Source organism: Pundamilia nyererei, unplaced genomic scaffold (assembly GCF_000239375.1).
Source record: "Pundamilia nyererei isolate P.nyererei 1_Seehausen unplaced genomic scaffold, PunNye1.0 scaffold00125, whole genome shotgun sequence".
In the NCBI taxonomy this organism is placed as follows: domain Eukaryota; kingdom Metazoa; phylum Chordata; class Actinopteri; order Cichliformes; family Cichlidae; genus Pundamilia; species Pundamilia nyererei.
This window is the reverse complement of record NW_005187526.1, coordinates 1607837-1619600: the sequence shown is the minus strand read 5'-3', so window position 1 is coordinate 1619600 and position 11764 is coordinate 1607837. Positions and strand designations below refer to the sequence as shown.

Below are 11764 nucleotides of genomic sequence, written 5' to 3'. Positions count from 1 at the left end.
ATAAAAAAAAACCCCAAATAAAACTGAATTGAATTGAAAATTGACTGATAATTCAAAAGAAGGGCACCTTTGTTCAAAGCCGATTAGTTGCCCCTCATTAGCAGCCAATCTCAGCAGCAGTGTGTACCTGTGTACCTGAGATAACCCAAAGAGCTGTGGATTCATTATAAGTTTAAATGGCAAAATAAGGGCAAGTGTAGGAGAGCCACTAAAAGCTTACCAAGGAGCATACCAAGTATCTTGTGCTGAATCCTCTGAGGTTTGAAATATTATCAGTTTTTGACGATTGCTACGTTCCCCCATGCTGAGGCATGATCTGGATTTTCTGCACACTGTTTGTTTACTATGATAAAGCTTTTTTGAGAATCCATAAGACTTTTGCCAAAGGCAAAATGCCTTTGACGTGTCTGTAGTTTGAAGTCTAGTTTCACTATGATCAATACTAGCTACATTGCCCACAAAGTTTTTAGTGATAAAGAAAACATATTCAAATTAGAAACATCAGAAAGGGTCCAGGCTGCAGTAACTTGGGTTTTTTTGAATTTTAGAAAATAAATAATGGGTATTGGGTATTTTATTACGAGTCAGATTCAAGCGGCTCCACTGCAGTTTTTGGTACTTCTGCTCATGAGTTCATTTTTCAGCCCCAAATCTTGGTTTTAACCTGAGGTGTAGGAAAAGATTAAAAGTTCAAAGTTCTGCTCAGTGAAGCTGAACCATGACAGCCTTAGGAGCAGACCTCCCAGCAGAGGAAGGCTTTCAACAACACTAAAACCATCCATGTGTACCACAACACCTGCACACTATACACAGAGCTTCTGTCCCACCCAGAATCTAAAGATTATTTGAACACGAAGCCACACAGAGAACTCTTCCTGCCCTTCCCAGATTTCAAAATACAGCCATAAAGCCTAAAAAGCCCTATGTCGTCTCAGGAACTGTCATATGACATCGTGGCTTAGCTTTGTTTTTTACATTTTCTCCTAGGCCAGCAGTTTGGCAGCTTGGAGCAGACAGGTCTGTTCATGTCACGAAGCAGGGAAAGATCAGAGAGGCGTAGGCGGGTCGAGCCACGCAAAGGAGAACGGCAGACTGTGCTGATTACACGAGCCACCGTACCACATGCAATACTTCTCAGATAACAATCATCCAGAGATTAGATCAAACAATATCTGAAAGCTGATTGGGTTTTTTTGTGAAGAAGAAATGAAGACAGAAGAGGCTGCTGTGGACGTTTGTCAAGACGGAACATGAAAACCGATCTCAGCTCAAACTTTGTAAACATGAAAAACACATCTATTAAATGACAAACGACATCACGTGACGTCATTACCACTTCTAAGTCTGTGGCCCTGTTTCTAATGTCGCTACATCATGCGTCAGATTCTTTGAAAACCTTGTGAGTCATTTGCACAGTTTTTAGTCACAAATTGATTCTTTTATCTCTAACTTCCTATAAAACTTAACCGTTTACAACATAAAAGTACAAACTGTTTTTCATTCATGGATTATAATTTAAAAAAGACTTTGATTTATCACTTTTGAGTGCCTTTCTTTTAGTGTACAGTGTCAGATGTACCTGGCAACAAAAATGCTCACATGCAAGTTTATGGTTATGTATCTGAAGCATCTAGAGGAAAGAAAATGCTGTCGCTTGATAAAGGCTGACTTTTCATTTAGTTGTGGTTGTCTGTATTGGTGCTTAAGTGTGGTTTTGACCTGTTTCTGTATAGCTTCCTGGTTTCTGTAGGACTCATTTAGCTCATTTGTGGTGGCTGATCCAGGTACAGAGTGTGGCTGTGAGACGGAGATGTTTCCCTGCTAGTGGCTGTCTATGTTGACACTTCATGGTTGAAACCTCATTTAGGTCAGGCAGATGATGCTTTCATGTTGCTCCGCCCTACTGTTTGTGTAACTAAACTTTAAAAAAAAAAAAGAATAAAGACCTTACATACCAGATGCATAAAATCTGTGCAATTATTTTATGTGTTACAAATGTTTTCAGACTCACCTATTCTTAATGTAGTACTAGTTTCACAGGACAAATGTAAATAAAAACGTCCACCACTACTGAAGTTGTCAAACTATACTACTACTAGTTGCTGCTCCGGGTCAGTCACCAGTGTGTAAATATATTACATGCCAAGTTCATGCTCAAAAAATTTGGAAATGCGTGTCGTTTTTTCACAAACATTCAGTGTGTAAAGGTGTTTATTCACCAGCCTCTGATATGTGAAAAGCTCCATTGAGGAACCCACAATATTAGCAGTGCAGAGACCATTACAAACATGAAAGAGGAGTGAACAGTTTAAGTAGCAGGAAAAATAATAATATGAAATAGCTTGCTAACATTTCCCTAATGTGAACTATTCTTTTTTTATGCCTGAGATGAAAAATTACCAGTCAAATACTACTAAAGAACAATATTACCGAATTCTGTTTCAGTACTCATGATATTTAAAATTTTTCAGCTGTAGTTATTCATTTAGATCAGGGGTGGGGGAACCCCAGGCCTCAAGGGCCGGTGTCCTACAGGCTTTCGATGTGTCCTTGATCCAATACAGCTGATTTAAATGGCTAAATTACATCCTCAACATGTGTTGAAGTTCTCCAGAGGCCTGGTAATGAACTAATCACTCAGGCGTGTTGACCCAGGGTGATATCTAAAACCTGCAGGACATCAGCCTTGAGGCCTGGAGTTCCCCTACCCCTGATTTAGATTGTATCAAAGATTCTGAGCACATCTTCTGTGTGCCATTTATGTATATTGTTTTTCCTTTATACTCAGACCTGCTAACCTAGGGAATGCACTCAACTTTACTAAGAACACACTGGTCCCCCTTTGCCTTCAAAACTACCTTATTTCAACCATGATAGAGAGTGAATATACTCTCATTACCTCCATTTTTGTCGTAGCATTTGCTTTCATGTATGCGTAGGTGTTAGTAAAAACACGATAGCTTAAAAAGTTTTGAATGAATTCTCATAAAACTTTGTTAACAACACAGTAAACTTTGCTACCAAGGTCTTCAAGGTTGACTTAATGAATTATTGGTCAAAAACTGACAAAAAGACTTGTGTGTCATGTGTATTGTGAACGTATAGAAAGTAAAGATAAAGATAAAGAAGAGTATAAAGATTTAAAATCGTGTCACGTTTGACCTGTGACCTCTACTTCAATGTCAATAGATATATCTGGTCAAAGTGATAATAATCCTAGAAAGAGCTATTTAAAACAATGTGTCTTACTACCATTGTTTGTAATTACAACATACAGGCATATAAGGGGGAATGATATGGGGAATTCTCAATACCACCTTATTTTAAGACCTTGCTGTGTAAATTAGAGTAGCAGGTTATAACCTGTTACTCTAATTAGAATACGTGTACAATGTTAATAAATGAGTATTAATTTTTTGGAAGACAGGATAAACAGGATAAACTGCACATGTACAATATATACATATTAGTTTTATCAAAATTGTTTTCAACAGGTCAAATAACAAAAACCTGCACTCTGCGATTGTTTTTACTGAACTACAAACTCCTTAAAGTACTTTTCAGTACTGCTCAGACAATGAGCTGCCTTGGCAGAGGTTTGCACTCTCTCAGTGCTTCTTGTTACTAATATATTAATTTGTTTTGTCTTGACTTTTTAAACTGCAGTCTTATTCTATACCTACTTTTCTCATTTGTTAATCATGAGCTCTTGTTTAGTTTTGGTTCACGTGTAGCTTGGTTATGTGGTGCATTTTGTTTCAGTATATCATTATTGTCCTTACACTGTGCTGTAAGCACATCAAAAAAAAATTTGTGAATCGATTTTTCAAAAAAGTTTGGCTGAAACTTTAGGTCTTTAGGCAGAACTTTGGTAATGTTTGGAGAGTACAATTCCAGGAATTTGCTCCAGCAGTCATAACAATGTCAATGCTCTGAACATAAAGCCCACAATGTTGTTGTTCTAATATATATAAAACAATATATCAAATTTGTGATAGTGCTTGTGTTCCTTGTACAGGCAAAAAAAAATTGTGACTTGCTGTATGGGACAGCAGCACTTGATGAAACATGAAACTAATGCGTGTTGTTGTGTGTGTTATTTGCAGGTCTTGTTTTTCAACTACATGAACTTTGTAAGTTCTGTGATGTGGAGCTTACCTCCTGCAATGGCACAGGTATCTGCAAGACCAACTGCGGCATCTCATCCATATGTGAAAAACCAACTGAGGTCTGTGTTTCTATCTGGTAGGTATCCAAGAGAAGTAAGCAATCTTCATCTCTTAGATGTGATTAACTAAGTGGATGGTATCCTGATAGTTCTTAACGTATACACTGTTAAACATTATACCTCAATGTGTGTTTAAGGAGAAGGAACGAGACAAACTTGTCCATCGAAACTCTCTGCCACAACCCAGCAGAGCCATTGTACGGCATTACCCTGGATGACTACAACAGCACCACCTGTGTGATGAAGGAAAAGAACACAACAACGGGGTTGGCTCATTTCTGCTCCTGTAAAGGAGCAGAGTGCAACGAAGAGCTAATATTCTCCCAAAGTGAGTACCTAAAAATTTGAAGAAGCTTAAAGCTGTAATTAGATTTTCCTGAAGCCAAGGAGAATAATTCCTGGAGTTCCACAGTTTAGAATGTTTCAGCTCTTTGCTTTGGTTTCACAAACTCCAGCTTCAGTGCTCACATCTACTTCTTGCAAAATGCTAGCCAGTAACTGTTAAAAGTAGTGGTTTGCACTTCCATTTATCAGAAAATTCCAAAGGACTGTAGCTTCCGGTAACTGTTTGCTAACACCATTAATTTCACAACATGTGCCTTGAGACAGTTGTTGTTGAGAATTGGGACTGAACTCTGTGTGTGACAGTGTTTACAGCTACCTCAGCTCTTTCCTGAGGCCCAAAACCTAATTACTGCTGCTTTCAAGTCTGATACTACTTCTTAATGATCCAACCCTGCAATGCCTTCCTTACCTGGTCTGTGACACTTATCCCCGCGCGCAGTTATACCTGCAAAAAGATCACCAAAAGCTGTTTATAGACATGCAGGCTCAGCAGCTGTAGGGACCAAAATGTATTTTTTCATTATTGTTCTGACTCACATTTGTCACGATGGTGATATCAGTTTCTAGTAGTTGCTACAATGGGTGTGGTTTCACCTTATTTACCTGGTTGCTCAACAGGTGATAGGATCATTGAGGATGGAGAGGGTAAGTAGGGCTCAGGTATTTTCTGCTGACCGTCTCCTCTGGTCCTGTTTTCATCACTCATTGGCTTATGGCAATGTCTTGTTCACTGCCAATTCATTCATTCATTCATTTATTCTGTTTCCTTCGATAACATCATCATCCGTCAATTCGTAACTTGTTGGAAACTGTTGTGTAGTGCTGTCACAAAAAAGTTTGGTTCCTTCTCTTGGACTTCTTTTTTTGGACAGCAAAAAAGTACAAAGTACAAAAGTACATTCTTTGAAAAATGCGGTGTTTTATATTCTGGTCTCAGTATTTGACTACACAGGAAAAAACACCAGCTTTCAGCTAACCAAATGCAGTTAAGTGTGACACAGTTAAGAGAAAAAGACGCATTTAGCAGATAGATTATTTTATAGTGGCTGCACAGCCCTTCCTGCTGACATGCTTGGCCAGTTCTAAAATAGACCGGCTGTTAGAACAGCACATCTGTATTCCTTTGTCAAGTGTGTCAGTAGCTCTTTGATTCTCCACATTATTTGTTCAGTCATTCGCCCATCCCTGGTACTTTCATTTATTGATACCCGTTCATTCTGTCATCTTATCACCCCCACCTTCTTCTCCTCCTACGCTAAGCTTGTTTCCAACCACTGACAAGGAAACTGCTGTGCGTACCTTGGCATGCACAGTAAAGCTGCTTGCGAAGTGCAAAATGATGTGGGCCTACTTTTTTTAGGGTCTCATTACGGTTGCTACTGTCTTGTGGAATGATTTGAGAATCCACCGTCACCGCAAACAGGAAGTGGAAACGCAGTACTCACACGTAATGATGTTTGGGGAATCCTCAGTGTGGTCATAGAAACACAGCTGGGTTCTGTGTGCCTCTCACAGTGCTGAGAGGAAAAAGTGGGTCTTTCTCAGTGTGTGTGTGCGCGCGCGCATTGTCGTGTAGGCCAGCCGCACTGTAGAGCTCAGACATATGGTTTCCTGTCTGTGTTTAACTCGAATCAGAAACATCTCTTGCACATGGTGAAAGGCTGCGTAGACTTGCAGCACCTCTGTGATGAAGTACAGCTGTTTACTGTTCTCCTGCGTCAGTCTTCTTCTTCCCACCTTATTGACTAAACCGTATCTTTAAGTTGCTTTGTGCACATGCTTCAGCTAATGTGGGCAGGATGGTTACAAACTGAAACACATCAAAACACCTGCGAGCTGCATTTGCTAAGCCTGGGCTGCTGCTTTGTTTCCTTTAAATTCTCGCTTCATTTGTCTCCCTAACATGTAGCAATACCATGCAGAGGCTTTTGGATTCATGAGCTTTGACAAGTCTCAGCCTCCTGACATTCAGTTGTCTACCTTTGTTGCATTGTGTCTGTATCTAGTCACTTTCAAAATCACAGCTTAGACAGGCTACATCTGAGATTCACACTCTCATGAAAAGGTTGGAGACCAACTTGTGCCCAATGATACTTTGATCAATCCATGTTTTTTACTTTCATCTCAACATTTGAGGTTTGGCAGGTATACTGTTAGTTATATAAGCATGTTAGACCATTTATTGATTTTTAAACAACACAAGTGGATAAAAACAAGGGAAAAAAGAAGTTAAAATGTGTGCTGCATTTGAAAGTAAACCTAGCTACAGTCTACAGCTAGGTAAAGTAGACTTTCTACTAAAGTTTATTAAATGTCCTGGTGGATTGGCTCATGATAGGAAAAGAAATGACTTTGGGAAGTGTTATGCTGGAATTTTCTCATGCTTAGATAATTTCAGTAAAACATGCAAGTTTATGTTTTGGTCCCTTACAGTACATCAACCTTAAGTACCTTCTACATGGGCCTGTGATGATGAGCTTCACAAATCCAGCAAAAACATACTTGTTGCCACGATTTAGTGGGTTTTTGTTTCTACTCGAGCAAAACATGACGTTCACGGCCTCCTCAACAAACAGCAATTCCCCGGGGACAAAATGAGCTCTCATTTTTCACTCACTGCACACGTTTCATAAACATGCTGAGATCCTCATTTTCTCTTTAGTAAGTGAGAATGTTTTCTTCTTGTGTGCGGTCTGTGTGGGTTATAAAGCTGTCTGAAGTCTGATATCTGAATTCATCAGCTCCTCCTTCTGATTTTGGCAAGTTCAAGTGTTCTGTCAAGGATGTATACAGCACTTTGTGTAAATCGTAATCAATCTTTCCGAAACACATACACACACACACTGAGTTCCCATAGGGTAAGGGTTGTGGTTCCTTCCTCCCATTGAGGATGCATCCAGCAGGAAGTCCTTGTTTGTTTGCTGGACCGCTGCCATGGCTTCCTCCCCTCCAAATACCTCACATTGTTCTGCCCCTGCGTTACATTCTTGTGACATGCTTGCAACAGCATTTGTGCATCTGGTTTATTGCTTGAGAGCAACACATGTGGATTCTCCCGAGTGAGAGTGAGCGTATTTGTGTCACAGTGAGGGAGTGAACATTGTGATCCCACAGCAGCGAACGCAAACAGGGCCCATTGTGTTCAGCGAGAGGCCTGTTAGGAATAAATCAGATGGGGAAGTGTTTGCTGTGTTGTCACTGACACAGTGTGGTAAGATGACAAAATAGATCAGTGCTGCTGTTCATCAAAGCCACTTACAGCGAGATCCACAGCTGTGTCCACTTTAGAGATTTAGCCACGGGGTATTAGCCCTGCTAATCTTTCATGTTGGCTAAATAAAGCTTTAACGCTCCACTAATCATTATTTTTATAATAATAATGGCTCACATAGCTATACTGAGAGGTATTGCCTATAATAAGGAAGCCCCAGAAAATTATCACCTAAGGCTACTTAATTTCTCGATTCTGCAGAATTTTATATTCCTCATGATTGTATTTTTTTGGGGGGCTCATATTTTTACACTTCTCTGCATTCTCGCTAACCTTGTGTCCACATTCAACACCCAGCTGAAACAGCATAAAGATGTACTGTATGCGAATGCCAAAATCTACCCAACACTGACAAAGGGAAGCATTTAGAGGCAGATATTTTGCTGCTGATGGTGAGGATTCAAGGAGCTTTATTGTCATTTCGTTCCACTTCATGTAAACGTGATGCAAATGACAATAAATAGGGCTGGGCTATATCATACCATTCACGATAATACCGGTGTAATTTTGGGCAACGATAGGAAAATGACATATCGCGATAGAATATGGGTAAAACGCGCATGCGCAGTGCCTTTGTTTGCATACGCACATGGCGGCGACGCAGAATGAGAAGAGCGAAAGTAGATTGTTGAATGAAACGGATGAACCAGAATTGGTTTGTAAAAATGCTGCAACTTCAGTGGTGTGGAACTGGTTTAGCTTTCGTCCGTCAGATGCACAACAAAGCACTATTTTTGGAAGAGCATGCTAGCGGCCCGTCGTTATTACCGTGTTGTTTGGAAAATACGGACACTTAAAATCAATCCTTTGATTTTCTGAAAATCGACAGCGCCCTTTATAATCCCGTGTGCCTTATGTATGAATTCTGGTTGTGTTTACTGACTTAAAAACGATTTTATGTACACGGCGCTTGAAAATCTGTCAAATGTTTTAGTGCGACTTTGCTAAGCTACGAAGCCGCACCGCTTGATGGATTGTCGGAGCATTGCGGCTATCGTAGGCAGGAGCCTCGCGGAGTGATGCGTACTGTGCTTCAACATAATATTACCGTATTGTGTGTGTGTATAACCTCTTTTTAAGTTTTGTGGATATTATACATGGTTATGCTGAGGATATGTCGGCCAATTTCCGCTGGAAATACCTTTTGGTTAAACTGTCAGCAAGGAATTTGCACTGTTACATTTTTATAGAACTTTAATGCACATGAAAAACAGCTGCTTGTATAAGTGAAAATACATTGATGGGGTTTTTTGCACTAATAAAGTTGAGGAGTTGTAAAGTATTTTGTCTAGTGTCAATTATATCGTCAGTTATATCGTTATTGCAAATTTTCAAATGTATATCGTGATAAATATTTTTGGTCATATCGCCCTGCTCTAACAATAAAGCCCCTTAAATCCTTGAATCAAAACACTAGAAGGAGAGCAGATATTAGAGTGCCTAAGTTCAAACAAACCAGACACAAGTCCTAATATAGATAAATGGACATATCCCCTGATGTATCCTGTGTCATTGGCCACCCACTGTACAACCAACAAACCAAACAGAAATGTAGCACTTTGGTCGGACACCAAACAGGATTTAAGATTCAAGACTTCTTATTGTCATTATGCAACCATAACACTGTATAATTGTACGGTATTTACCTCACAAAATAAAGTGCCTTAAGGCAGCTATAAGTATAAATACAAAACATGACATATTCAATTCAGTTCAACTCAATTTTATTTATACAGCGCCAAATCACAACAACAGTCGCCTCAAGGTGCTTTATATTGTAAGGTAGACCCTGCAATAATACAACAAAGAAAACCCCAACAATCATATACCCCTTATGAGCAAGCACTGTGGCGACAGTGGGAAGGAAAAACTCGCTTTTAACAGGAAGAAACCTGTTATGTGTGTGTGTGTGTGTGTGTGTATATATATATATATATATATATATATATATATATATATATATATATATTTCTGTAATAATTTCACCCACTCATTTTTTTAAAATAAATCAGCCACATTACACCATTTTTAACATTTACGTGTGGCGTAGATGTCACAAGTTTCAAACAGATTTACATGACAGTGTCTCAGTGTTACAGCAACAGTGGTTTGAGCATGACTGATCACACTCTACCATCCAATAAGTCTGACTGTTTTTAACAAAGCCCAGAAAGAAAGTCTATTTAAAACCCACTCAGTTTAATTGGTTATTAATAAGTGTATATTAAAGACTGGCTTCCAGAAAACCATAGCCTTATGTCTGGTGCATTTTATTGACCTGTAGTAGCCTGGTAAAAAAACAACAACAACAACAACAAAAAAACGCATCAGTTGTTTCAGGAATTGGCCCAAAGCTATTGCAAATCGTACCAAATCTCACTTTTGAATCCTCATTTTGACTCCCTGCATTTTCTCAGTCACTGTGTCAAGAGCATAAAAAGTGGTCAGAGATGATCCCTTGCACCCTGACAAGGCTGAACTTCTTTATCTGAAGTGACAGTTGCTTTTAATTAGGAGCCTTGTAAAAACGATTCGGCACGGACTAACGCCGCCCTCCAGTCAGTATCAGCTGCACATGTGTTTTGACGCTTGTGGATTCTTTTGAGTGAGAGGCGAGGATAGTAAATACTGCCTTGCCATAATAACGTGCTATTTTTTTATGCTGTATTCACAGCTGTGTTCTTGTGAAGCTACAATCAATTGATTTTTTTACTTACGGTATATTTTTGCACAGATGTCGCCTGGTCTCTTCCAAGTAATCTCTTCCTTTATTTTGGCATCGCTCATGATAAACGCTATTTCCTCATGACATGGAGAGGGGATTTTTGGTGCCAGTGAGGTCTCTATTTTGATGACAACGAATAACAATAGATAACAGTGGGAAATGGAAAAAATAATGATAATTACAACGGCTTCTTTATCCAGCTTGAAAAAAAAGGAAAGAGAAGACGACATATAAAACTGACCTTTTTTCCAAGATGTACTTTTTTAAATCCTTCCTCCTTAACTATGGAATCTTGGCTTGTCATCAGTGAGTACATCAGTCATTCAGTTACACAGCAGAGCGCTTTATAGAGAAATGACTCAAGCAGGCCAACTCTTAGACCCATAAAAAGAAGGAAATGGGAAGGACAGTGTGAGACTAAAAGAATGGTAGCCAGAACAGACACTGAGATGGGAAGATGAGATGGAAACAGAGCAAGTTGGAGGAAGGGGATGTTGGAGCTAAAGAGATATGAACCATGTTTATGGTGTAGTCTGAGCTTTGGAGCCTGCTGTTACCATAACAAGTAAATAGTAAGTATGATACTCAGTTTTAGTTGGTGTTACCAGCCTGTCTGCGGCTGGTGAAGCATGGCCACAATCACACACACACATAATATGATACCAGCCTGGATAAAGCCAGGTTATTTTTACACATTTGGGAGGATTCAGACTCCACCAACAGTTTAAGTCTCAAATCAAATATTCTGACGTGAATATTTATTTATTAAATGGACATGTGACTCTAACTCCAAAGCTACAGTTACTTCTTTTTTTGGTTTGTTTGTTTTATTCTGTTGAGGAAGCAGATGTCCATATCAAAAGACAAATTATCACTGTACAGGCTGAGCCATTTATATGGATACACCGTAATAAAATGGGAATGGTTGTTGATATTAAAGTCCTTTTTGTGGCACATTAATATATGTGAGGGGGCAAACTCCTCAAGATGGGTGATGACCATGGTGGGCATTTAGAAGTCGGCCATCTTGGATACAACTTTTGTTTTTTCAATAGGAAGAGGGCCATGTGACACATCAAACTTATTGGTAATGTCACAAGAAAAACAATGGTGTGGTTTCAACGTAACTATATTCTGTCATGAGTTATTTACAAGTTTCTCTTTGTTCACAGCCATTGGCATGTCGAAGAGGTTA

The 11764-nt window shown here is 39.3% G+C and overlaps 1 protein-coding gene across 2 annotated transcripts in view; it reads left to right on the top strand.

Moving 5' to 3' along the window:
* The window catches only part of tgfbr2b (transforming growth factor beta receptor 2b), a 39983-nt gene that overhangs the window by 6731 nt on the left and 21488 nt on the right, over nucleotides 1-11764 (top strand). Inside the window, exons 2-4 of one of the 2 annotated variants that reach the window (XM_005742958.1) lie at nucleotides 4107-4245; nucleotides 4366-4556; nucleotides 5192-5218. In XM_005742958.1, coding sequence (XP_005743015.1) covers nucleotides 4107-4245; nucleotides 4366-4556; nucleotides 5192-5218 — 357 coding nt within the window. The remainder of the gene's footprint in view (nucleotides 1-4106; nucleotides 4246-4365; nucleotides 4557-5191; nucleotides 5219-11764) is intronic. The other variant, XM_005742959.1, reaches the window with a different exon arrangement.